Source organism: Choloepus didactylus, chromosome 13 (assembly GCF_015220235.1).
Source record: "Choloepus didactylus isolate mChoDid1 chromosome 13, mChoDid1.pri, whole genome shotgun sequence".
NCBI classification, from domain to species: Eukaryota; Metazoa; Chordata; class Mammalia; order Pilosa; family Megalonychidae; genus Choloepus; species Choloepus didactylus.
In genome coordinates, this window is record NC_051319.1 from 61,428,992 (window position 1) to 61,453,347 (window position 24,356).

At 36.4% G+C, this 24,356-nt stretch overlaps 1 protein-coding gene across 5 annotated transcripts in view; it reads left to right on the plus strand.

The window, feature by feature from the left end:
* The first annotated feature begins 223 nt into the window (after positions 1-223).
* PRR16 (proline rich 16) overlaps positions 224-24,356 on the plus strand; it is a 245,662-nt gene continuing 221,529 nt past the window's right edge. For 2 of the 5 annotated variants that reach the window (XR_005211488.1, XM_037802231.1), the window contains exon 1: positions 224-533. Coding sequence is in view for 1 of the 5 variants with exons in the window: in XM_037802231.1 (XP_037658159.1) it covers positions 375-533 (159 nt within the window). In the remaining 4 variants the exon portion in view is untranslated. The remainder of the gene's footprint in view (positions 534-24,356) is intronic. The other 3 variants (XM_037802235.1, XM_037802232.1, XM_037802233.1) reach the window with 2 other exon arrangements.

A 24,356-nucleotide genomic window follows, 5' to 3' on the forward strand; every position in this document is an offset into this window, starting at 1 on the left:
GTGCACCCTGATACTGCCTTGGTCTGGGGAGACAGATCCCGGAAGGATGTGCCGCCGGGGCTGCAGCTGACAGCTCTCGCGGCTGCTGCCCAGTGCGGCTCTCGGCGGGCGGGTGAGCCAGCTCCAGAGTGCGCGAGAGAGGCGGGCGGCGGCGGCGGCGGCGGGAGGAGGCGCAGGCGCGGTGCTCTCCGGTCTGCAGCCCCGAGCCCAGCGCCGCGTTTCGGGGAGTTGATGGCAGCACCACAGTGCGGCCGCCCGGCCGAGCGCGAAGCGCAACCACCCGCCGCTGCCCAGGGAGCGCCCAAGATGTGGGGGGACCGGGGCGGCAGCGGTCGCAGCAGCCTCTCTTGACCTGCCTCGATTGGCCCCAAAGAATGTCAGCCAAGTCCAAAGGGAACCCCTCCTCGTCCTCTCCAGCCGAGGGGCCGCCGGCAGCCTCCAAAACCAAGGTGAAGGAACAGATCAAGATCATCGTGGAGGATCTGGAATTAGTCCTGGGCGACCTGAAGGACGTGGCCAAGGAACTTAAGGAGGTGAGAGGCGCGGGGGCGGGGAGGGAGTTCGGCGCCTTTCGCCTCCCTCGGGGGTCTAGGGTCCGATTTTCTTTGGGGACTGCCAGATTTCTAAACTCCTGGGAAACTACAGAAAGACGCCTGCAGACGGACTTTTCTTTGCTCCTGCGACTCCTGAGAAGAGTTGTTGCACTTTCTTTTTCTAATCAAGAAGAAATCAACTAGTGTTTTAATCGATGGACCTGGGATGGTGGGAGCGGCACACGCGCGCGTCTGTCTGTGTAAGGGGGAGTGGGGTGAGGGGTGGGGGATTAACCGGGGGTGTGTCGGCAGAGGAAGAAATGAGGATCCCGGCCCGAGCGTGCGCGATGCTCATCTCCTGCCCCTTGCTCCCCCCGAGTCCTTTGGCAAGTCCGCTCCTTGCCTGGCAGCCTCCCCAAGCCTGAGCTGAAGGGGGGCCAGGTTCTGGGCCCCGGGCCAGGCTGGGGAGGGCTGCCTGGGGGAGCTCGGTTCCGGCTCCCCTCATTGCTTCCCGAGCCCCGCTGAGAAGAAGGAGACCAGGGCTGAAGGCAGGAGAGCCCAGATGTGGAGCGGGTCTGGGACTTTCTCACTTTCGCAGTTCCTGAAGCATCCCCAGGTCCTCTCCGCACGTCGCTCCCAGCAACTCTGGGCCTTCTCGTCACCCTACCTCCTTCCTTCCTTTCATCCTGTTGCCACTTGGCATTGAACCCGGGGAGCGGGACGCGCCGGCGCGGGTGTGAGCTAGAGAGAGAGAGAGAGGAGCCAATGTGTGTGTATATGTGTCATGAGCGCGTCGGGGTCTTGCCACTTGCATCCTGGCTTTTTGGAACTGGGAATGTTTTGGTCCTCCCCACCGCCCCCCACCCCTCGCCATCCCATGGTGCTCTCTCTTTCCCTCCCGGGGTGATCGGGTTGGAAAGCGGCAGTATCAGTGTCAGGGCTGAGGCTGTGACTCAGGCGGCGGCGGCTCCGGGTGGGGGCGGGAGCCCGGCTGGGTGGGGTGGAGTGGTGTGGGGTGGGGTCCGGGCGAGCCGGACTGGCAGCTGGTGGCGCCGCGGAGCTGGTGGCCGAGCCCGGGCGAGTGCTGTTCCGCTACCGAATCCGTGCTTGGCGCGGTTCCCGGTAAGGGAGTCCGCACTCCCAGTTGCACACCATCTAAGATTGTAACTTCTGGGGTGGTGGCGGCCGCGGCAGGAAGGGTAGAAGCGGGGAATAGTCTAAATACAAAATTGTAATCCCATTTCTGATGCCAAGGGGTAGGAGAATGAGGACTGTTTGGATGACTGGCTTCTAGAGATTAATGCCTCCTCTCTCCAATTTCCAATCCAAATTTGAGGAAAGAGTGCTCCGGTCCCCCATTACCTCTGTGAACTGAACTCTGCATTTGTTACCTAAATGCCCGTCTCTTGAAAAGCCTCATTCCTTGGAAACGTTCCTTTTGCTAGTGGCAATTATTGTAGGGTGCTTCGCTGGCAGAAAATAATTACTACTACTAAGGTCCGGAGAGTGGCCGTTATATACGTGCGGGGAAAAATCTTGTCCGTGTTTGCAGGACTTCTGTAGGTTTATTACCACACAACTGCTTGACAGATGGGGAGATTATGCTTTGAAATTCAAGTCTGAAGCTGCAGTTCGGTTTGCTGTTGTTATTCTTTTATTTGACATCTTTGGCAGGCTGTGTTTTCGTCTGATACATTATGCCATTTTAAAAAAATAAACAAATTTGTGCATGTTCATTTTGGCAGAATTATGTTTCTTTGTGGTGAGAGATGTGGGAAACCCACAGCAGAGTACTTCCATATTTACTGTCTTCAGGAGGCTGAGATTAAAGGAAAGTAGTCAATCAAAATTCTGCATCTATGGGTACATAATTTCTTAGGTGAAAGATGTGTCATTCCATTCCCTATTTTGGCAGAATAAATTAAAAGAAATCTTACATCATGCTTGTGCTGCTTTACTTCATTATTCTGTAGACATTTGGAGACCAGGTAGATATACAATACAGTTAATCATCTAACCTCCCTGTAGCAACTCTTGGTTGGAATAGCAAAGTGTAAATCAGGGATTCTGTAGATTTCTCTCTGTTGGTTTCACTCTATCTATGTCTTTATTTACCTAAGGATTTTTAAGGGAGAAAAGTCAAGTAGTTTATAAAAAGAATAGAAAAAGCATGGATAGCGTGCAACCAAATAGACAAAAGAAACTGTCTTCTAGTAAATACTGTCTAGACATAAAATTTTGACTTGATGCTTTGGAAGCTTTGCTTGGCTATTAGCACTTATTTGTAAAATAATCTTACTGTGAGACTGAAATTTATGAATGATAAATGATGTGATGTGATGGTTAATTATTTTCATACTGGGTTTGCGCGTGCAACTGTACTACAGTGGAGTCTCAAAACATTGGCCATTTAAATAATATGAATGAGAGTTATTTTGAGAACAAAATATATAAAGGGCATATTTAACCTATGACATCTTGCAGTTGCCCAGCATTTATCTTTTTAAGATAATATTGCACAGCTGACTATGTCTTTGTTGCAGTTTTGAATGAAAGAGTAATAGAAGACTTTGTAAATTGCAAAGTTTGTTGGCCTATATACCTATGACTTGTAAATATCAATGTTGCTATTAATTCATCAGTTGTCACATTCAATATTCTGGTTTATAATATATATAAACTCTTACATTTAGAATTATAGTTCCTTTATTTGCTATAACATGCTTTTAGGTCATACTGTGTTTTGATACAGATTAGCAGAGAACTTACTAACTTGGAACAGAATTGAAAATTTAAAAAGTGATTATGACTATATCAGTACATCAGGCACCATGTGGTATTTGCTTTTCTTTTCTGCTTTTTCATTCTAACTAAACTGCAGTATTCCTTTTTCAATATTCTGTCCTTTTTCTTTGCATAAACTGTGTGACAAGAATATTGGACTTGCGTTTCAGGTTATTTTGAAACTGATTTTCTTTGTAGAAGTTTTCTGGACTTTAGTCATCTGAAAATTCAGGTAGGAAGGTAGATTCTAGTATAATAGTAGCAGCATGAGATCCTTTAATAATTAGTAACAAAATCTCCATCTGTTCAGCAAAAGAAGTTGGCATTATGGGTGTCTTTATGATTAGTTATTTAGGTTTAAGTGTTAGTATAAGTGTGGAAGCATCTATTTTAGCAGTCTCTTAGATGAGAATGAAAGGATTGGGGATGATTGAAAGTCTATATTTGGAGTTGCATATTGGAACAAGATCAACAGGATTTCTAGAAAGTCTCAGGACTGTTGTATTCTACTGTTAGAATGTAGTAGAACTCAAATAACTTGACTTTTCAGAAATAACATGTAATGGAAAACCCTTAAATATAATTCAGCATATTTTGTAAGCACCTATTATGTGTCAAAAACTATACCATCTTTTTATTGCTACCAAGATGGATAAGTTGTAGACTCTGGTCTCAGCGAGCTCAAAAAGTTGATTTAGGAGGCATTTAGCCTATCCTTCAACAATAATGATATAAAAAGACATTACTGCTTTTAATGGCCACTCTCACTGTGATCTGAACAGGCTTCAGGAAAGAAAATGGGTATATGTTAATTTGTAAACCATGCTTACTATGTAGTGTGTTAAACCTTGGGTGAAGCGAGGTAGAGTTTAAAAATACCATAAGAACACAAATGGATCAATGCTATATACATCAGACCACATATCCAAGTGTTAAAGCTCAATACAGGAGATTTCAGGAAGAATAAGTCTTTTGGAACAATGGAAAGTCTAAACGGAAGATTTTGAAACTTTCCTTGAAATGTGGATAAGATGTTGAAAGGCAGAAAGGAGAAAGAATTAACAGGAAATAGCATTGGGACATGAGTTTAATCCATGTTGATTTTTTTACATACCCCCATAAAAGAAAGAAAAAAAATGGTTGTGAAACTCTAGACTTTTAGGGATAAAATTAACCATAACTGGTATAGCAGGTGTGGGGTGATCCTTTACAGTAGAAGTGTAGAAAAAAGAGCTATTGCTTTCTAAAAATGGTTTTCAAATAATCTAACATATTTGAGTAGCAATTTGCTTTTTTTTTTTCTTCAATGAGGACTTCACTAGCAAACTGTTTTGCATGAAATGTTGGTGTTAATATGGGATCACAGCTCTTGTTGGTTAGAGAGAGATTGAAATCTGTAATAAACATCCTTTTATTTGGAAACAAAATTCATTGCTGTTTTAGCTGGATTTTCTTTCACTTTAGACTGATTATAACCTTGACCTTCTTTAATAGTGTTTCATTTTACAATTTTTAATAATAAGAATACTACATGGATTGAATCACCTTTAACAAAGGAATTTTTTTATGAAGGTTTTTAAAAGTAGACATGACACCCATGGGGGAACCAATTAAAATGAGTTTTTCTGTCAAGTCCAGGAATCAGTCAGTGATTGGTCTCATGGGTGGGAAGGCATGTCAGCACCATGTTTTTTTTTTTTTTTTTTTTTTATGTATAATGCCATATACCAAAATAAATTAAGCTTCAATATTCTGAGTTTGAAAAAACCATAGGAAGGACTCTTATTTGGGGCTGATGAAAAGAGAATCAACACTTATTTGCAAAATATTTTTGGTTTTAAATACCTTTTTCTTTTTAAATGGCTTATCCACTTGAATTTCTGTAGTTTATTGCTCTCAGAAATCTGCTGAATATTTTTTTGGTTGATTTGTCCATGCATATAAAACTCATTAACTGGCAGAAATTGTATAGAATAATCTCTGGAGTATTTTCAAAGTTCTAAAGTGGTAAGTGAATGGAATTTAAGAGTTCAATTGTAGCAATGACTGTTTTTTTTTACCACTGTATATAACAATGTACCTCCCCCAAACTGAGGAATATTTATCAAATGTTAAAATGCTTTTTAATTTTTCTTTTCTTAAGCATGATGGCTTAGCTTATTACTGAAAGAGGAGAATGATCTGAAAAAATTGAGGATAGCCAATAACCATCCTTCACAGTCTCTTTATTTCCAATGCATTAAACCATTCAAGACTCAGAAAATTAGCTGATAAGAAATTCAAGCAGCCTTAAAATAATAGTGTGCTTCAGGCAACATTGAAGTAATAGATAATAAAACCAATGTAATAGGTTTCATTGTTACCTGAATTATGTTTTTTCTGCCCCTGTTGCTTCGAGGATCTCAGATGTTTTTAATCAAAATGTAAGAAAGAAGATAGAAATACAAGTTTGAGTAAAACATATTTTCCCAAATTAAACTACAGAATCTTATATAGGTTCTATGAAATCTATGAAAAATTTTATAGAAAGTTTTTGAGAATTAGAGATAAAATTCAAAGTTATGAGATACAGTAGGTTGTTGAAACAATTTCTGATTGAAAGGTGCATAACTGGCATTAAGCCGCAAATATAAGATTAATAAACAACAAAGCATGCTATTTTATAGAGAACAAGTTTCCCTTTTCTGATTTCAGAAGTAATACAATACATGAATGTTATTGAAAGTTTGGAAAAATCTCAAATATATAAAGGAGAAAATAAAAATGATCCTTAATACCATGCAGAACTTGGTATGCTAAATATTTTCCTGTTGCTTCTTATGCATATTTAAAATAGAAGTCATATAAAATTATGAAATTGTATATAGTTGTGCTTTCTTGAATAATATCATATGATAGCCATTATATGGATCTGTTATCAGTTTATTTTATGGTTCCCTTAATGTTGGACATTCTATTTACTTCCAAATTTTTATGGTTATTAAACATCACTAAAAAAAACACCTTTGGCAATAAAAGCAGCTAACACAAATAGGTCTTACTCTGTGCTTAAGTGCTCTTCTAAGAGCACGTATTTATATTAAATTTTCTAATCCTCAAAACTGGCTTATGAGAAAGATGCTATTGTTACCGCATTTTACAGATAAGAAAACAGAGGCTGGAGAGATTAAGTTACTTGCCCAAGGTTACTTGGCTTCTAGGTAGAGAACTGAGGCTTCAACATCAGGCATTTTAGTGCCAGAGCCCAGGCATTCAACCACTAAGTGTTAGAGTTTTTCCTAAGTGTTTTTATAACCTTTTCCCAGAAGTCAAAGGGTTTGAATGTTTTAATGTTCCTGATCCATATCGCCAAACTCTCTTCCAGAGAATTTCACGTATTTTAGCCCCACCACTAGTATGTGTGTGGACATTGTTTTTAAATTGGGGTGAAGTTAATAAACATTTTAATTCAAGACTTGCTGTGTAGTTTATTATTTCTTCATTATAACGGGCATCTTTTTAGTGGGCTGTGTCCAACTTTGGTCACCACTATTGAGGCAAAATTAAGTGACTTAATTAGACAATGCAAATTGAATCTTGCAAATAAATAGGTGCTGCAGTGAATTACCTTTAATCTTCAACAAAAATGTTAATATTACATAGCTTTTTAATTATGATTTAGAAAATAAAGGGCAACTAATATGGGTGCTTGCATTGTATGCAGTTATTTCTTCCATTGTATGCAGTTATTTCAAATGAATAAAAATAATTTGGGATACTTTTATTCACTTTAATTGTTATCAAAGTGCCTTAGAAAAGGAGACATTATCCTTAAGTTTTTTGAGACGTTTCACTCTCTGCTATGACTGATGTTTGTTTCACCCTCTGCTATGACTAATGGATAGAGAAGCTTGTTGAATTCTCTACCAGGTCTAAAATTAGTTAACTGGGTAATGATTTCACATGTATTTTGTAATTAGATTTCTTATATTAACTTTAGTGCTGTTGAAAGTAACCTCACCCACCCCCATCCTTGCATGTAAAGGATACAAAAATGGCCTTATTCTAAAATCCTGTTATGTTTTTAAAATTTGGTCTAATATTAATAGAAATGTTTTCATTATATTGAAAGTTAGTTCATTAGGAAAGGACAGCACTAAATTAAGGTTTCCCAAGGTGGCCTGTCAACTCTGGACAGATATTTGCGGTACATGACATAAGTTATTTGTTTCTTTGAGAGTGGAAGGGAGGATATGAGGATCCCAAAGGAATTAGGGTCCTAAACTCCACTTTCAGTTAAGAAATTTTAATATTTTGGGATCAGAAGTTATATTTATGATCCCTATTTCTCACCTTCTGCTTGATAAATGCTACTTCAGGTTGGTGTTTGAGATGAAGGTTTACTTGTAGAATAATTGAAGTATGTTAAATTACATACCCATGCCCACTGTGTCAGTTATTAAAGTATTTGACATGTTATAAATAGATTTTCAACTACAGATAACATGTACTGTATTTGCTTAGGAAAAGGAAATTTTGTGATTTTTAACAGTTTCTTTTTTAGTGTGGCATAAAAGCAAACAGATATATATTGATGCATATTTGCCACTTTCATCATATCAAATCTTATCCCAAAATGCAAACTGTTTGTGTGATAGAAAAATACCAGGTTAAAAAATATTGGTCAAATTAATTGTCTTCTACCAACAGTGTTTCTTAATTTTTTTTCCATGACACAGACCCCAAGAAAAACATGACAAAAATTTTGAACTTTTCTCCTGGAACAAAAGCTCATACAAACACATGTTTTTACATATCTTCTGGGAATCTTGGGTGAGTGGCAATGGACTCAGGCCCAATAAATGTGATTGCCTTTTCAAAAATTTTCAGCTAGTTATTTGAGACCTAGCTCCATAATTTTCAGGATCAATACACCTGGCTGTTCAAAAAGGGAAAAAATAAATACCGATGACTGGAATCTAATTATGTTTATTCCAGAGAACAGGTAATTTTTCAACAATTTATTTCTCTTAGAAGGGCTCTCAAAGTGGAAAAAAAAATATGTGTAATTTGTTCCTCACCAAAAACTGTAGAAGGGTCTGGTGTGTGTCTGCAGGTTAGCTGTCCCATTTGTTGTTTCTAATGATGTGTGCCAGAGTAGTTACTACAACAGAAGGACGAACTGTTTTCAGAGCTCATTGTAAAGTAAGCATGTTCTCTCTTCTTAAAACTGATCCTAGAACAACATTTTGTTTTGTCTTGTTTTAATGTTTTCCTGTGTTCTTCAGTGTCATTAATTCATGAATTTACTGTAAAAAAAAACTCATTGATTTCTTGATACGCTTAAGATACTTTGCTGACGTCTATAAAGGATGAAAGCATGGAAAGTCTAAACGAATTGCGCTTGAGGGCCTTTACCTCTCTCCAGTAGGGTGAACGTCTCTAGCAGGTGCAAGAATAACTCTAAAGCAATGAAGAATGTGTAAAGAGCCATACCAAATTACACACAGAGTGCAAATTTGGAAGAAACATTAATATCACTTTCCATTTTAATTGATTTCTCTCTGAGTTAATGCATTTTAAACATTGCTTAATAAGATGTGTAGTAACTCCTGTAATGATACATCATAGTTTGGAAATGTGAGAGCAAGCCTTTCAAACTCAAATGTGTTGCTTTATTTTATTCCACATTAGAACATTATTCTTAAGGCTATGTTAATATATTCTAAAATTTCAACACAAATTACTAACACTAGAAATTGCTTTTATGAAATGAACTTTTTTCAGAGGAGTTTAGTTGCCAGTGAAGTGGGAATACTTTTGAAAACAATCAACAAGTGAGTGATTGTTCTTTTTAAAATCTGTTAAAATAAACCATTAATGTTTGACATACTTTTTGTTTCAACTAAGCTTTCATAGGTATGTGATTTCTACATCTCAATATAATTTAAATAAAACATCTGAAATACTATGGTAATTACTGCAAAAGATAACTATTTTCTTTTTGCTTTTGGTGATAGTGATAACAGGATAGGGCAACTATAGTTAATTAAAAATAACTTCATTATATTAAAACCCAAATATCAGAGATAAATTTATGTCTATTTAATATGCAGAATAAAGTATAAGTCTGATTATTCCTTTATTGCATAGAGCAATGTCTTTGATAAAGGGTTGGAATTTTTATTTTTATTTATTTATTTTTAATAATGGGAGAATTTTGAGGCTCTGTTGCACAATACGGTGACATAGTATAGAAAGTTAAGATTTCAGACTCTAAAGCCAAGCTGCTGTGGTCCAAATTCCAGCTCTGCCACTAACCTGCTATGAGATACTTGGGCACATTATCTAATCTCCTCCTTAATTTCCTCTTTAAAATGGCAACTATGATAATATAACCTATAGGCTAGTTATAAAGATTAAATGAGTTAATATACGTGAATGTTTTAGAACAGATTCCTATGCACAGAGTGAACACTGTGTATATATTATCATTACTGTTATTATTGTCTGAAATTTTCTCAGCACTTTTATTCATTACTCAACAAACACTTATTTAGCACCTACTGCATGCCAGGCATTGTTCTAGTGTGAACAAAACAGACAAAATTCCCTCATGGAGCGTGCATTCTGGGTGGGGAGGAGGCAGACAGACCGACATAATAAAAAACCAAACTATATCAAATATTGCAAAGCAACAAGTGCTATGAAATAATAGATTATAGAAGGATAAACAATGATGGGAATGAGGTGCAATTTTAAATAGGCTGGTCCAGAGTAAGCCTCCTTGAGAAGGAGACATGGAAGCTTCAGAAGAAAAGCTTGAAGGTGAAGGAACAAGCTGTATGGATATGTAGGGGAGCACTCTCCAAGCAGAGGGAAAAGCCAGTCCAGAAGTCCCAAGGCGGACAGGTGTCCCACATATAAGAGCAAGGAGGTCAGTGCAGCAGGAATGGAGTGAGCAGAGTAATAGAAGCTGGAGTTAGAGGGTCACGTTTAAGGATTTCGACTCTTACTCATAGTAAAATGGGGACTCTGGACGGTTTTAAGTAGAAGAGTGACTAGATCTGATCTACTTCCATCCCTTCCTCTTCACCTTTAATCCCTAGCTCAGGGTTTCTCAGCCTCTGCATTATTGATATTTTGGGTCTGATAATTTCTTGTTGTAGGGGACTGTCCTGAGCATTGTAGGGTATTTAGCAGTGTCCCTGTCCTCTATCCACCAAATGCCAGTGGCAATCAGAAACGTCAGTGTGACCACCAAAAATGTTTCCAGAAATTACCAAACATCTCCTGGGTGACAAAATTATCCTGATTGAAAACTACTGCTCTAGTACTTCCCTCTTATTCCATATTACCTAATATTGCTTACTTTTCCCATCTTTTTTCTTTCTTTGTGTTTTTATGCAGTTCTTATCCATCAAGCATCAGAACATAATTTTTTTTCATGTCTTTTCTATCTTATTCTCTATCTTGTTTTTACAAACCATTTTCTGTGGATTTTTTAGTTGCCTTTTCTTAATTCTCTTTCCATTTATTCAACCTACTTTCAAAACGTACTTTCCCATTTCCATCCATCACCTGCCCTACATAATTTTCCAACTATCACAATGAAATAAAAATTAAACTGAAAATTTGCTAGGAAGTTGGGTGTACATATACTTTAGGATTTGGGAAGAAGAAGGGAAACTCAGAAAAGAACAATGGGAGTATCCAAGACTGAGCTGCTTGTCTTTGTGCCCATTTTATTTCTGACATGAAGTCAGTGACATCCTTTGCCACAATGAATGGCTCTTTGTCTCATCCATCAATCTGTATTTCTTCCATTTTTGAAGAGACAGGAGGTCTTTGAATGATGTCACAGCTCTCTGGCATAGCACAAGTTATAGAAGAATAAATATGGCAATGGTGATGATCATCATCATCATGCCTAATGTCTGATGAGTGCCAGATACTGTTCTGAGGTAATTCGTTTATTTCTTACAACCTAACTCTGAGCTTATTATGACTAGCCTACAGATGAAGGATCTAAATCAGAGAGATTAATGAATATAGAGTGTTGGAGCTGGAGCTTTCTTCCTTTAAACCATTACCTATAAACAGCTTCCCCATTCTGGGTAGCAATACACTTGCCTTCCCATTTTCCAGTCTTTTAATTTTAATATAATCTCTCTCCTCTCCCTCTTCCTCCATCTCCTCTACTTCTGCCATTTCCCCATTCTTCTTCTTCCTCTTTCTCTTCCTCTCTTCCTCTTTTATCTCCTCTTTTTCCTTCCTCTGCTTCCTCATCAGCTTCTTTGACATGCTGCCACATCTTATACCCTCACTCAAAACTTTTATTTGAGTGCCTTCTATATGCAGGGCACTCTGCTAGGCTGTATAGATCCAATAATGGGAAAAAACATATGTGGCCCTCACCCTCCCTCTAGTGGGGAGAGTTCTATTGAATTTATATTCAAATAGTCACAGAAATGATATTTATTAGGAAGTATTAAGGGCTATGAAACAAAAGTAGCTGATGGAACAAGAACATAAAATCATTGATCAGTCTGGTAGAATCTTGGTAAGCACAGGTTTTCAGATTGGCTGCCTTCTCCCTCTCCAATGCCACCCCTTTAGTCCCTATGCAGTTACCCTTCTGATGATGTTTTAATAGCCCTAGAGCTAATAATTTCTCTGGCTCTTGTTCTCCGCCTGCCAATTCATTCTTTAAACACTGTCAGATTAATTTTTTTTTTTTTTTTTTTTTTAATGCACTGCTTTCTTCAGGTCACTCCCCTGCAAAAAGATCAAACAGTATCCTCTTGTTACATAAAATGTCAAATGACTAAATCCAGCCCCCCAGCCTGACATCTAGAGGTTTTTCCTATTTGGCCTTACTTCCATCTTCTGTTCAGTGAACCTCAGAGAACCTATTCCAGACTATCTCAACAAATTTTATAGCAACTTGAATTCTGTACCCCTCATCTATATGGCCTCTTTGTCACTACCTTGTATTTGCTTACATTGCTTAACAATTATTCCCAGATTTTTTTTTCTTTCAAAATGTAGTAACCTTTATTTATTGGTTACTGTGCTGATTTGAAGCTGTTATGTACCCTAGAAAATGTCCTATTCTTTTAATCCATTCCTGTGGGTGCAGACCTAATGTAGGTGGGATCTTTTCATTAGGTTATTTCAATTGAGATATGACCCACCTCAGTCAAGGTGGGTCTTAATTCTTTTTACTGGAGTCGTTTATAAGAGGATAAAGGAAGGAAAAAGCGAAAAGATCTTGGAGAGTAGAAGGCCCGGGAAGAGCTAAGAGAGGACCCACAGAAGCTTAGAGAGAAAGCCACTGAAGCCAGAAGCTAAACCCAAGAGAGAAGTACCAGCAGACGCTGGCCTTGTGTCTTCACATGTGACAGAGGTGTCCCACATGCCAGCAGCCTTTCTTCAGAGAAGGTATCAGTCCTGTTGATGCCTTAACTAGGACATTTTCATGGCCTTAGAATTGTAAATTTTGTAAACTAACAAACTCCCATTGTAAAAGCCAGTCCATTTCTGGTATATTACATTCAGGCAGCTTTAGCAAACCAAAACACCCCATCAGAAAGTCTTTCCAACTCTATCTTAAAAATGTTTCCAGAGTCTAATCAAGTCTCATCTCCTCCACTACTACTATCCTGATCCATGCCAACATCCTCTCTCATCTGGTTTGCTACAACAGTCTCCTCATCACTTTCTCTTTTGCTCCCTAAGACTTTTTTACAACTCTGCAGTTGGGATAAAATCGGATTCTGTTATTCTTTGCAGGTTCCTGTGGTGGCTTACCATTTCACTCAAAGGCAAGGGCCCTTCAATGGAGACAAGGCCTTGCAATATTTTCCCCCCTCCCCTGTTATCTCTCTTATACTTTCTCTCTGGCTCTGTTTGCTCCAGCCACAGTACTCTCCTTGCTGTTCCTGGAAAGAACATTCCTTACACATTTTTATGGCTAACTCCACTCTTGTGGCTAGCTCTTTCACCGTATTCAAGTTTTACCCGTGTTATCATACCCCCAAGGGCTATTACGACAATTCCATTTGTTGTTTTATATGCTGGCACTCTCCGTCCTTCTTTTGCTGTTTTAGGTTTTCTCTTCTCCTTAATTCCTAGCAGCTTCCAATTTACTAAACAATTTATTTCTTTCTAATATTTATTATTCATCTGTATCCCCCCCACTCTAGAATGTCAGCTGCTAGAGGTCAAGTGCCTACAGCAGTGGCTGGTGCGTCGTATGTGCTCAATGCATGAACTGATGAGTAGCTAGATCTCTTCCAACTCTATACTTGTCTCACCAGTGTTCTCAAGGATCAAATCTATCTCCTTTTACTTTCCACAGCATATCCACTAATTACACAGAAGGTGCACATGGTAAGTGCTTATTAAACACTTTTTGCATGGATTCTTCATCTTTCCATTTGTTTCATATATGATTTGTGAGTTTGCTGGAGGGAGTTTTTGTCACCCCAACTTAGATTCCATAATCTACCATCCTCATTAAATCCATCCCATGGTATTCTTATTTTTTGAAATTGGCAAAGTATCTCTTAGTAATAGCTAAGACATTAAATGTTTACTCCGAGTCAGCACATTTGTAAGTGTTTTAAACAAACTAACTCATCAAATCCTCACCTCCCTCATCTCCCAACCAAGTTTGTCCCTCCCATGTGTAAATCCTGGAGCCACTCTGTCTATGTAGACCCTAAAAAATGGCCTAAAACCTCAGGGCTTCACTTTACAAAGGCCTTGTTCTGATTTGAGCATTTTGTCCATTTATCTTCTAGGCCCAGGGATGTCTTTGTAAACCATTTGAAGCACTTAGAATTATATCTTCTTCATCAGAGATAATTCTACTTTCTTCTAATAAATATGTAAATTAAAATGACATGAGAGTGTGTCTGCCTTTTACAGCATTCACTATATTTCTCTGCTTCTTGAATATTATGCATATTTTTTGCCATTGGATATTACAAATTTTTAAAATAACTGGAAAATGTCTTATAAAAAGGAATATTACTTATGGTTAAATAAATTCAAGCATATTCACTTACGGGCATGAGGAATAAACAAGCACTTTGGTGCAAAGATTCAATATTATGTAAAATACTCAGAAACTAGATAATATCAGTGTTTACTTCCTTTTTTATCTTTCTTTTATGTACTCCCTCTAGTGTTCAAAAATATGGGTACTTAAAATTAGTCAATTCAAGTATTAATACACAAATAGGGCTTTCTTAATGTACCATTATTTTATTCTGCTCAGGAAATTATATTGTTAAGTTACTGGGCTTTCAGTGTGTTGTCTTAGAAACACATTTTCTCTCCCCATACCAGTGGGGATCTTACATGTAGGAAAAATAAATTACTGTCAGAGACTTTTTTTTTTCCTAATGTCTATCCACTCCTTGGGAGTACTTCGATATTGTAAGGAATAATGCACTTTAAAATGGAATTCAAAACTGAACATTCACCCTGTATATTTTCTCAGGGAGGTTTATATTCGATACTTAATACTTGAATACATACCAGGATGCATCATATGCCTTTGTGAAAATATACATTTTTTTAATATACTGAGTAATATGGCACAGGCTGCATGTTTGGGTTGTTTCATTAATCACAGACAGTATGCACCAGAATGCTTGAGAGTTTAACATCTGCTTCCTGAAGTTGCTAATACTCAGCAAATGTGCAGAAGTGTCTAATGAGTTCTGTACATCAACAAAATTGTCTTACCTGGGTTCTGAAGTACTCTGCATTGAATACCAGACTGAACAATAACGCTTCTAGGATTTTCCTTTGGAGAACAGTTTACTTAGAAACTACCAAAGAGAATTTGTATTCATAATGCTCTTCTTTTTGTCACTCCACTAAAATAAAGTCCTATCTTGAATATTGATAATTTAGTATTACTAGGGTCAAGACCTATAGTGTCACTTGGATTTGAAATGTTTTTAACTATGTAATGTTCTCATTGGTTCCTGATAAGGTGTCTTTTTCCTCAGGAAAGTTAATGAAGAAAAAGGGATTGAGTGAAAAAGCACTGACATTTGAACAGAGTTGTAGAGAGAAAAGATAAGCAGAGAAAGGGCTATCATTGAATGGAAAACACAGTAATGAGCTTGTTTTGTACAGCCAGGACACTAGTTATAATAATTAGTGAAGAAGATGGTAGGCCATTGGTTGTTAAGTTAAAGCAAGATGATGATTTGTCTTACTTTGTGAGGAAAGCTAAACCACCTGTTAGTACTTTAGTCAGAATTACAAAAATACTAAAATTGATCTTCAGTGCAACTGAAATATAAAATGTTCTTGTTTTTCACTCCATACTAACAATAAATATATTTGAGGACTTTTTCTATTCATATCTTCCCAAATTCTCTGATAGAGATAGTACTTACCAACTTGGCATTAACCTGAAGTGTTTTTTCGATAAAGTACATATCAGGCAGCACTTTGGCTGATGTAGTGCCCTCTGATATTTGTTACTTTTCAAATTAAATACAGCTACTTTACCAAAATTATAAAAAAACATCATTACAGAAATTGCTTCCATTACTAGTTAGGACAGGTTTTCAGTACACATGTTCATATTACATAGTACTCCTGGAATTTGTTAAAAGTAGAAACAAAAATAATGCATTATATTAATATATTTCCTATAAATTGTAGAAAGCACATTACTTTTTTTAGTATTCATAGAAAAATGATGCCTTAAGATGGATAAAAGAATAACTTAAAAATAAGATGTTTCTGTGAATTTAAGAGATGCTTTCTAATACCAAGATTGCTTCATGTACAGTGTCATAAAAACAAAATTCTCTTGATAAGTAAAAATTTTAATTGTAGGATTTTTAAAATGGAATTAAATGAAATGTGTTTCAACTTGCCTAGAGAGTGATGCTGAATATTTTTGTGTTCCAAAATAAACTTCAGTTGTTTAATGATTATGTTCAAATAGGTTTCCATTACTAAAAAGAATCAAGAAATATTGAGATCTGATTTAGTATCCAATCTCCCAATCTAACAGAAGTTTAGAATGGCTAGTTATTTTGCTTGTATGCCTGACATAATTTTAGTATTTTTAAAATTCAATTTATAATGAGGGCAGAAATTACCTAGATAACTAGCTAATAAGAAGAATGGCAAATTGCCGACATTAAAAAAAAATGCATATACCTATTGCAAACTATATACTGCATTTAGTAGTATTTTAACATTCTTTCATTAACAGTGACAAATGTACTATACCAAAACTATGAATCAAAAATGGAGGGAGGGTAATGGTTAAGGGTATGGGAGGATTTGAGTCTCCTTTTTTTGTCTTTATTTATTTTCTGGAGTAATGAAAATGTTCTAAAAATTGAAAAAAAAATCAATTGTGGTGATGGATGCACAACTGTATGATGGTATCGTGGGCAAGTGATTGTGTACTTTAGATCTTTGGATAGTTGTATGGTATGTGAACAGTCTCAATAAAAAATATATATATTTAAAAAAATGAGCGTATTGCCCATGGCGCATTATGTTCCCCACAATCAGGACGTAGGCTCCATGACAATAAGGACTCTAGGTGTTTTACATTACTTTACACTCTTAGCCCAGAGCTGTGGCTATCGTGATGCAGCCTAGCAAAGTACATTTAATGAAGACCTATAAAAATAAAATTTAAAAATTGTTTCTTGACAAGGGTATTTAGCTAATATAGTGTGAATAAGGAATTTTTAGCATGTGAACATCTGTAATGTCAGTCTTATATCAGCTTCTTTTGTTTTGCTTTCATTATTTCAGAATTAAACTACTGTATTAGGATAGGTTAGATTATGCTACAGAAACAGATTAACCCTGGAATATCAGTGGTTTAGCTTAACAAAGATTTTTGTATTCAACACTCTCCTTTCCAATGCAAGTTGGGGTGGAGCTCTACTCCAGTCACTTAGGACCCAGGTTGTTGTGATGCTGCTATTTCCACACATAGTGGAAAACAAGAAGATAAGGAGGCTTCATACTCACAATTCTGAGTTTTAGTGTGGAAGTGACACAGTTCGCCTTATGCTTATGGAGTTGCAGCCCAAACATAAATACGAGGGGAATGAAGCCTTTTTACATGCCTATAATGAAGAAAATTGAAACATATCTTCCTTTCCATCAATAGTGAATTAGAAGACAAGAGTATAATGTGCTCTTAAATTTGTAGAGCAAAATGTGCCATATATTTTTTATTTCTCATTTTATCTCTAAATAAAATTGTGAAATAATTAGGAAATTGGTGCTTAGCCTTAGTTTTGCTGTTGTCTCCCCCACCCCTTCCTATGGGATACAGGAGTATTGAATATTTTTTTTAATTCCATTTTGATTTTTTGTAGTGTTTTTGATTTTATCTTTTTGTATAGTTTTTTTTTGTAGTTGCTCTAGGTATAACATTATAAATACATAAATTATCACAGTCTACTGATAGCATCATTTTAAGTGAAGTATAGGTAGCTTACCTCTCCTTATGCCTTTTTAGTCTCTCCTCTACATAATATCATTGTCTTAAATATTTCCTTTACATACATTTGGAATCACATGTCAGTGTTATTATTTTTGCTTCCACTAGCAAACATAATTTACAACACTCAAGAGGAGAAGGAATATCTATTTTATTTACCCATATTTTTGTTAACCATGTTTTCTTCCTTCCAGATGTTCCAAGATTCCTTCTTTAATCATTTCCTTTCTATTCAGAAAACATCCTTCAGTTATTCTTTTCAGATACACCTGTTGTTGACAAATCTCTTAGTTTTCCTTCATTTGAGAATGTCTTGATTTCCTTTCCTCTGCACTCTTGAAGTATTTTTTTTTTTTTTTTTAATCCTGCTGGATGTAGGAATCTGGGTTGAGAGGTTTTTGTTTTTGTTTTTGTTTTAATTCCAGGGCTTAAAAATATGCCACCTCCTTCTAGCATCAATGATTCTGGTGAAAAATTGACTGTCATTCAAAATTTTCCTTTATAGGTAAGATGCTATTTCTCTCTCAAAATGTTTTCTGTATTTTTTTCTTTATCTTTACTTTTCAGTTGTATGACTATGATATATCTTGGTTTAGATTTATTTGGGTTTATCCTGTTTGGGGTTAGCTCAGCTTCTTGAATTTGTAGTTATATGTATTATGCCAAATTTGAAAAAGTTTTAGCCATTATTCCTTGGAGTACATTTCTATTCCTGCTCTTTTTCTCCTCTCCTTCTGGGACTCTGAAAACATGAATGTTTGATCTTTGATTATAGTTCCACTAATCTCCAAGTCTCTGTTTTTATTGTTGTTGTTTACAGTCTATTTTTTTCTATATTGTTCCGACTGGATAATTTCCGTCATTCTATCTTCAGTTCACCAATTCCTTATTCCATCCCCTCCATTCTGCTGTTGAGTCCATCTACTGAGTTTTTAAAGTTTTGATGATTGTACTTTTCAGTTCTAAACTTTATATTTGTTTCTTCTTTATATCTTTTATTTCCTTGTCAAGACTTCTATTTCTTGGCTGGCAACTTCCATTTCTAAAATTTGTTTCAAACGTGTTCATCTTTACTTGATGAAATACTTTATGATGACTGCTTTAAAATTTTTGTCAGAAATGTTGACAAGTGTGATTTCTCAGATCTTGGTGTTGACATGTATTGATTGCCATTTATTTTGTTGTTGTTGTTTGGTTTAGGGTCTTCCTGGTTCTTGGTATGAGTTATTCTCAGCTGAAACCTGGAGACTTTGGGTACTACATATGAGAGTCTGGGAAGGGGTGGGTGAGACACATCATGCCTGTTGGGTGTAGCTAGTATTCCAGTTTCCCTACTCTCCTTATTTGACACCAATGGTGGAATTGCAGGAGGGGTGTACCTTTTTACTACTTTGTGGGGGATGAAAGTCCTGGCTTGGATTTAACTCCTTCTTACTCATCCTTCTTTGATACCACCCTTGTTGGGGGTTGTGGCCCCTTATTACAGCTTTACAAGATTGAACCTAGGCTTCCCACCTGGCCTTTGCTGTTGTTGGTTGATGTAAGCTAACATTTTTCTGTAGTGTTTGGAAACTGTATAGCAGCTGTATAAGATTTTTCTGTCTTGCTCAGCTGTTCTTTTGCTAGCCCTTTGGCCAAAGAGAGAAGGCTTTTGTTTGGGCTTCTTTTTGTCTGTTTACCTTGATGTTTCCAGGTTGCCTGATTTTTCAGCTCCAAGTTTGGTAAATATAAGGCAAAAAGCAAACCCAGGGGATGTATCACTGTTTGTTTCCTTGAGTATTGAGGCCCCGAGTGAATCTATCTTTTTTCTACTCCCCTTTCAGAATCTTTTATGTTTATTTTATTTATAATATCTGGGGTTTTTAGTTGTACTTAGTGAAGTGAATAGTGAAACATATATCTACTCCATCTTCCTGGAAGCAGAAGTCCTTGATACCATTTGGTTTTTAAATTGAATATTAAGCTAGTTCTATCATTGTTATTATAATTGTGTTGTAAAAATTAAAACTTTTTTTGGCTAAAGTGTTAAATTTGAATCACAAAATTAAAAAATATGGCAGTCACTGAAGGGCAGCATTTACTCTTGATTTCTTGCCTATTCTTAGTTAAATAATGGAAACTTCATGTGCAAAACTGATTCCCTCTTAAGAAATTTAGATTTTTTTATCCATTCCATTAAAGAAATCCAAATATAGACATTATGCTAATGGCCATAACTTATTCTTATCTTTTTTTAAAAATTTTATTGAGATTGTTCACATACCGTATAATCATCCAAAGATCCAAGCTGCACAATCAGTTGCCCACAGTACCATCATACAGCTGTGCATCCATCACCACAATAAATTTTCTTTTTCAATTTTTAGAATATTTTCATTACTCCAGAAAAGAAACAAAGACAAAAAAAGAAAACTCGAATCCTCCCATAACTCTAACCACCCCCCTCTATTATTGACTCATAGTATTGGTATAGTACATTTGTTACTGTTGATGAGAGAATGTTAAAATACTGCTAACAGTAGTACATTCATCATTAAACCTTAAAATTAAAATGAATTTATGAGAAGAGAATTATAATTATTTAAGTTCATGCTAAATTCTATTAATAATTTTATATTCATTTCTTTGTTTATCTTGTAGGTTGAGATGAATTTAGTGCTTGGACAAGATTCCCTTGTGCTTATGTTTCTGATCTTATTCCTACATAATAATTAAGAAGCTTTAAAAAAATAAAGTGAGTGCTATGACATGAAAGACCATGGAAATACGAAATGAAAAGATAAAGTACCTTACCTTATAGAACTCAAGGAATAGGCATTTAGCTTCCAGTGACAGACTTAAACTTCTTAATTTGAAATAATACAAAAGGATTTGCATAACTATATAGGGAATGTATAAAGGGTCTAGAAAATACCTAGAGATAGTTTAATGCATAAATCCTCAGAATTGGGTTTACTCTTTTGGATGGCACACTTAAGTTAATAACAAAATAACATGAATCAAGTATTTGAATATTGCTTTTGAGTTCTATCAGTGACTTTTAAGTAGAAATAAATTTATCATTAATTTAAACGAATATTTTGTTAGCAGTGGAAGGGGGAGAGGGTATATCAAAAGTATAAATAGATGACAGATTTTCCTTTGTCTAGAAAAAAAAAGGTGACTTAGAGATATTAAAACACACATACACACTAAACTGCATCATGGTAAACAAAGACTAACTTCTAAAATTAAATATAATTTATAATGAAATGATGGAAATCTGTTATTTGCTATCTTTTCTAGCATATGCTCTTTAATAAAAACATCTTTTATAAACAATATCTTCACTATGGTTTTAAGGACTTTTTAATATTAGGATGATATTTCCATATTTTGATGCAAACTTCATTCATAGAAATGAGTAGAACCATCAAAACTGAATAATATACAGGGAATATCATCAGGTAGTTCATAAAAGAAGAAAAAAGAAATGGCCAGTATGCCTATGAAAAATTACAGTAGAGGGAGTGGGAGAGTCAGACACTGTAGTAACAAAGCTAATGAAGATGTGAATTGGAAATATATTTCTGGAAGGTAGTTCCTCAATCAGAAGCCTTGTCATACCAAAGGATCTGTCCAAAGGAAATAGAGAGACCAAAAATATTTTATATAAAGGAGTATGTATCAAAATATCTACAACAATTTTCTGTTGCATGTTTTTGTCATTCTTTATTTTAATTTTTCTTAATTTTCTGCTCATAACTTTTTTTACAGTGGACAATCAAAAGTATCTCTTTCCCAATTAGTAAAGAAACTCAATAAATATTATTTTCAAAAACATATTAAAATTGGAAATTTTAGCACATTTAAACCAGCTGATCAAGGGTTAAAAATTCTGATTGTCTTTGTTACTCCACAAGCAGAGAATCACTGATTCTTCCCTGAGTCTGTGACAGGAATGTTTTAAATGGTAGAAAACAGAAACTATAATAGAAAGGCAACTGATACAGGAAGAGGCTTTGAGTGCTTAAAATGCAAGGCCACCTGGTGTGGGAATCCAGAGGTCTTGGTTCAGATTCCAGCTGTTAATAACCGTGGGCAAGTCTCTTAATCCCTTTGGGAGACTGTTTTCTTTTTATTAGTTGAAGCATATGACATTGCCATTTGTGTTGCTCAAAAATAGTTCACTACCCACAATTTCTGGTTCAACCTATTAAATGTGTAATAGACTTCATCCTAGCACTAATAATCTGTGGGTTTATTGTGGAGTTGATGCTATTTTGTTTAAAAAAATAATAATAAGTGTTCCTTCTCATTCAAATCATCTGCTTTTAGGAGAACAAGGAACCCCTCTGGCCATTCAAGAACCTTCTCATATTAGCTAGTAAAATGGTCTGCACAGTCAACCTAGCACTTATCCTTCCGTTAAAAAAAATATTTTCCTGGATCACACTCCCAAACTTTGAAGCATATAAATACTAGGGAGCCATGAGATTTAAAAAAAAAGTTAGCTATTAAGGAAAAGCAAATTTTAAACATTCAGTTAATCTTGGTTAGAGACATCAAATTCAACTAATAAATCCAATAACTTTGAAGATTAAGAAAATATGAGCATTAATCATTTTTATAAAAATCATACAAAATCTGAAAAACGCATCATTTGTTAATTCAAGGGCTTAAAGTGTATCAAGTTTGGAGAAACGAGGTAAATGAGGAAAAATTATAGAAAAATATTTACTTAAAAAATGCCAATTCCAAAAATTTAAATGTGTTTTATTCTTATGAATATGATTCCAGTCGTTTACAATTTCTGTAAAGTGCCATGATTTTACATGACCTAATTTTAACTCTTGGAAAAATGAGTTTATCAATGTAGTGACAATGCCCCCATAGAAGTAATAGCAAAATGCATAGTCATTGCAGGGAAAATCTGGAATCAAATTGCTGTACTACTAAGGCAATGCTGAAAGAAGAGGGCAAGGAGATTCAAATAACCATCATGAGCTGAGAACATTTATTGTCACTCAAGTAAGAATCATGATTCTGTGTGGAAAACTTGTTTGTAAATCAATCCAGCTGTTGGAGACACAGTGGTATTTGGCAGAGGTCCAGGCCTCTCTCTCACCCTCTCTCATCTTTCTTCTGTCCCTGCCTTTGTGTTCTGACTGCTGGAGGTAAACACCCAACCTTGTTACATCATCTCAAGTGAAAACTCTATCACTGACAACACACCGGAATTAGTAGAGGTGCACTTGCAGTTTCATATCATACTCACATCCTAGTGGAGACAAACCAAAATAGATGAGCAGCATTTCTTTGAATCCCCACCAGCTATTTCTTATACATGGCCTGAAAAGTAACTTAAGAAATCATGGAAGTATGTCAAAAGTCAGACCTAATATATTTTTCCTACTACCATGAGACTGTCTAGTTTGTAGGATTCTGTCATGTACCAGGGATGACATGTTAAAAATAAATTCTTTTGTTCCAGTCTCTGCAAATACTTTCAGTAAAAAAGAAGTGGTGAGTCACCCTTCATAGGGTTTGAGTGGTGATGGACACTTCGTCCAAGAGGGGCCGAGTCTCTTGAAGAACATGATGACAGTCATTAGAGAGGACCTCATGGGGAGTTCAGAGAAGGGCACTGAGCCAGGTGCTTGCAACATGGACAGACAGACCCTGTCAGCCACAGGGAACCCCTCTGAAGTCAAGACTAAGAAGAGGATGATGAGGGCTGTGGCATTTTCATGCTGCTTCCTAAGGCATAGCAAATGTGAATGCCAGAGTGTCACACTCTGGGATCACCTGCTCTGTCACATTAAATCATGCAAGGCCCAAAGTCACAAGTCTATAGGCAAAGAAATATCTGCATATTCAAAGATGATCCCACTAACTCATGGGAACAGGTGGAGGCGGCTGATGATATAGGATAGGAGCGTGTGTGCTGGATATTGGTAGCTTTTATTGTCTCACATCTTCAGGTTCCTAGGAATTCTCTCATTTTAGTGTTTCTTTTCCCCCAACACATTTAGAATATAGTCTGGATAACCAATCTGGTTCATTAGTTTCAAGAATAATAATAAAAAAGGATTCCACCTAATTAATTGAATCTCATTCTCTCTTCCCTTTCTCTCCCTTCTCCTCTCTCTGTCCTGTTCTCTTTCTTCTCATTTTCCTAATGCTTTTCTGACTACTGGAAATGAGTTACAGAATAATATCAATTTATTGAGGCTTTTCATAAGTATTTGAATTGAAAATTCTAATGTCTAAGGAAATACTGATGGGGGCCTGAATAAAGAAATGATTTCTATTCTGTTAGATTATTAAAGTATTCCTGAGCTAATGCTTTCCAAGTTCTGGAAAAGGGAAATAGTTACTTTAAAAGTGTCTGAATCTGACTGTTGTCACCTTCTTGGGCAGATGTCCAATCAGAAATGGACTTCCCAGATAGGCTCCTTTGCACCCACACTTACCAAATGGAGAAGACTTGAGTAGCTAAAGCTGAAATTCCAAAATTTGAGTTTCAAAATTTACTCTTAGCTTGTTCATCATAAGAATTTTTA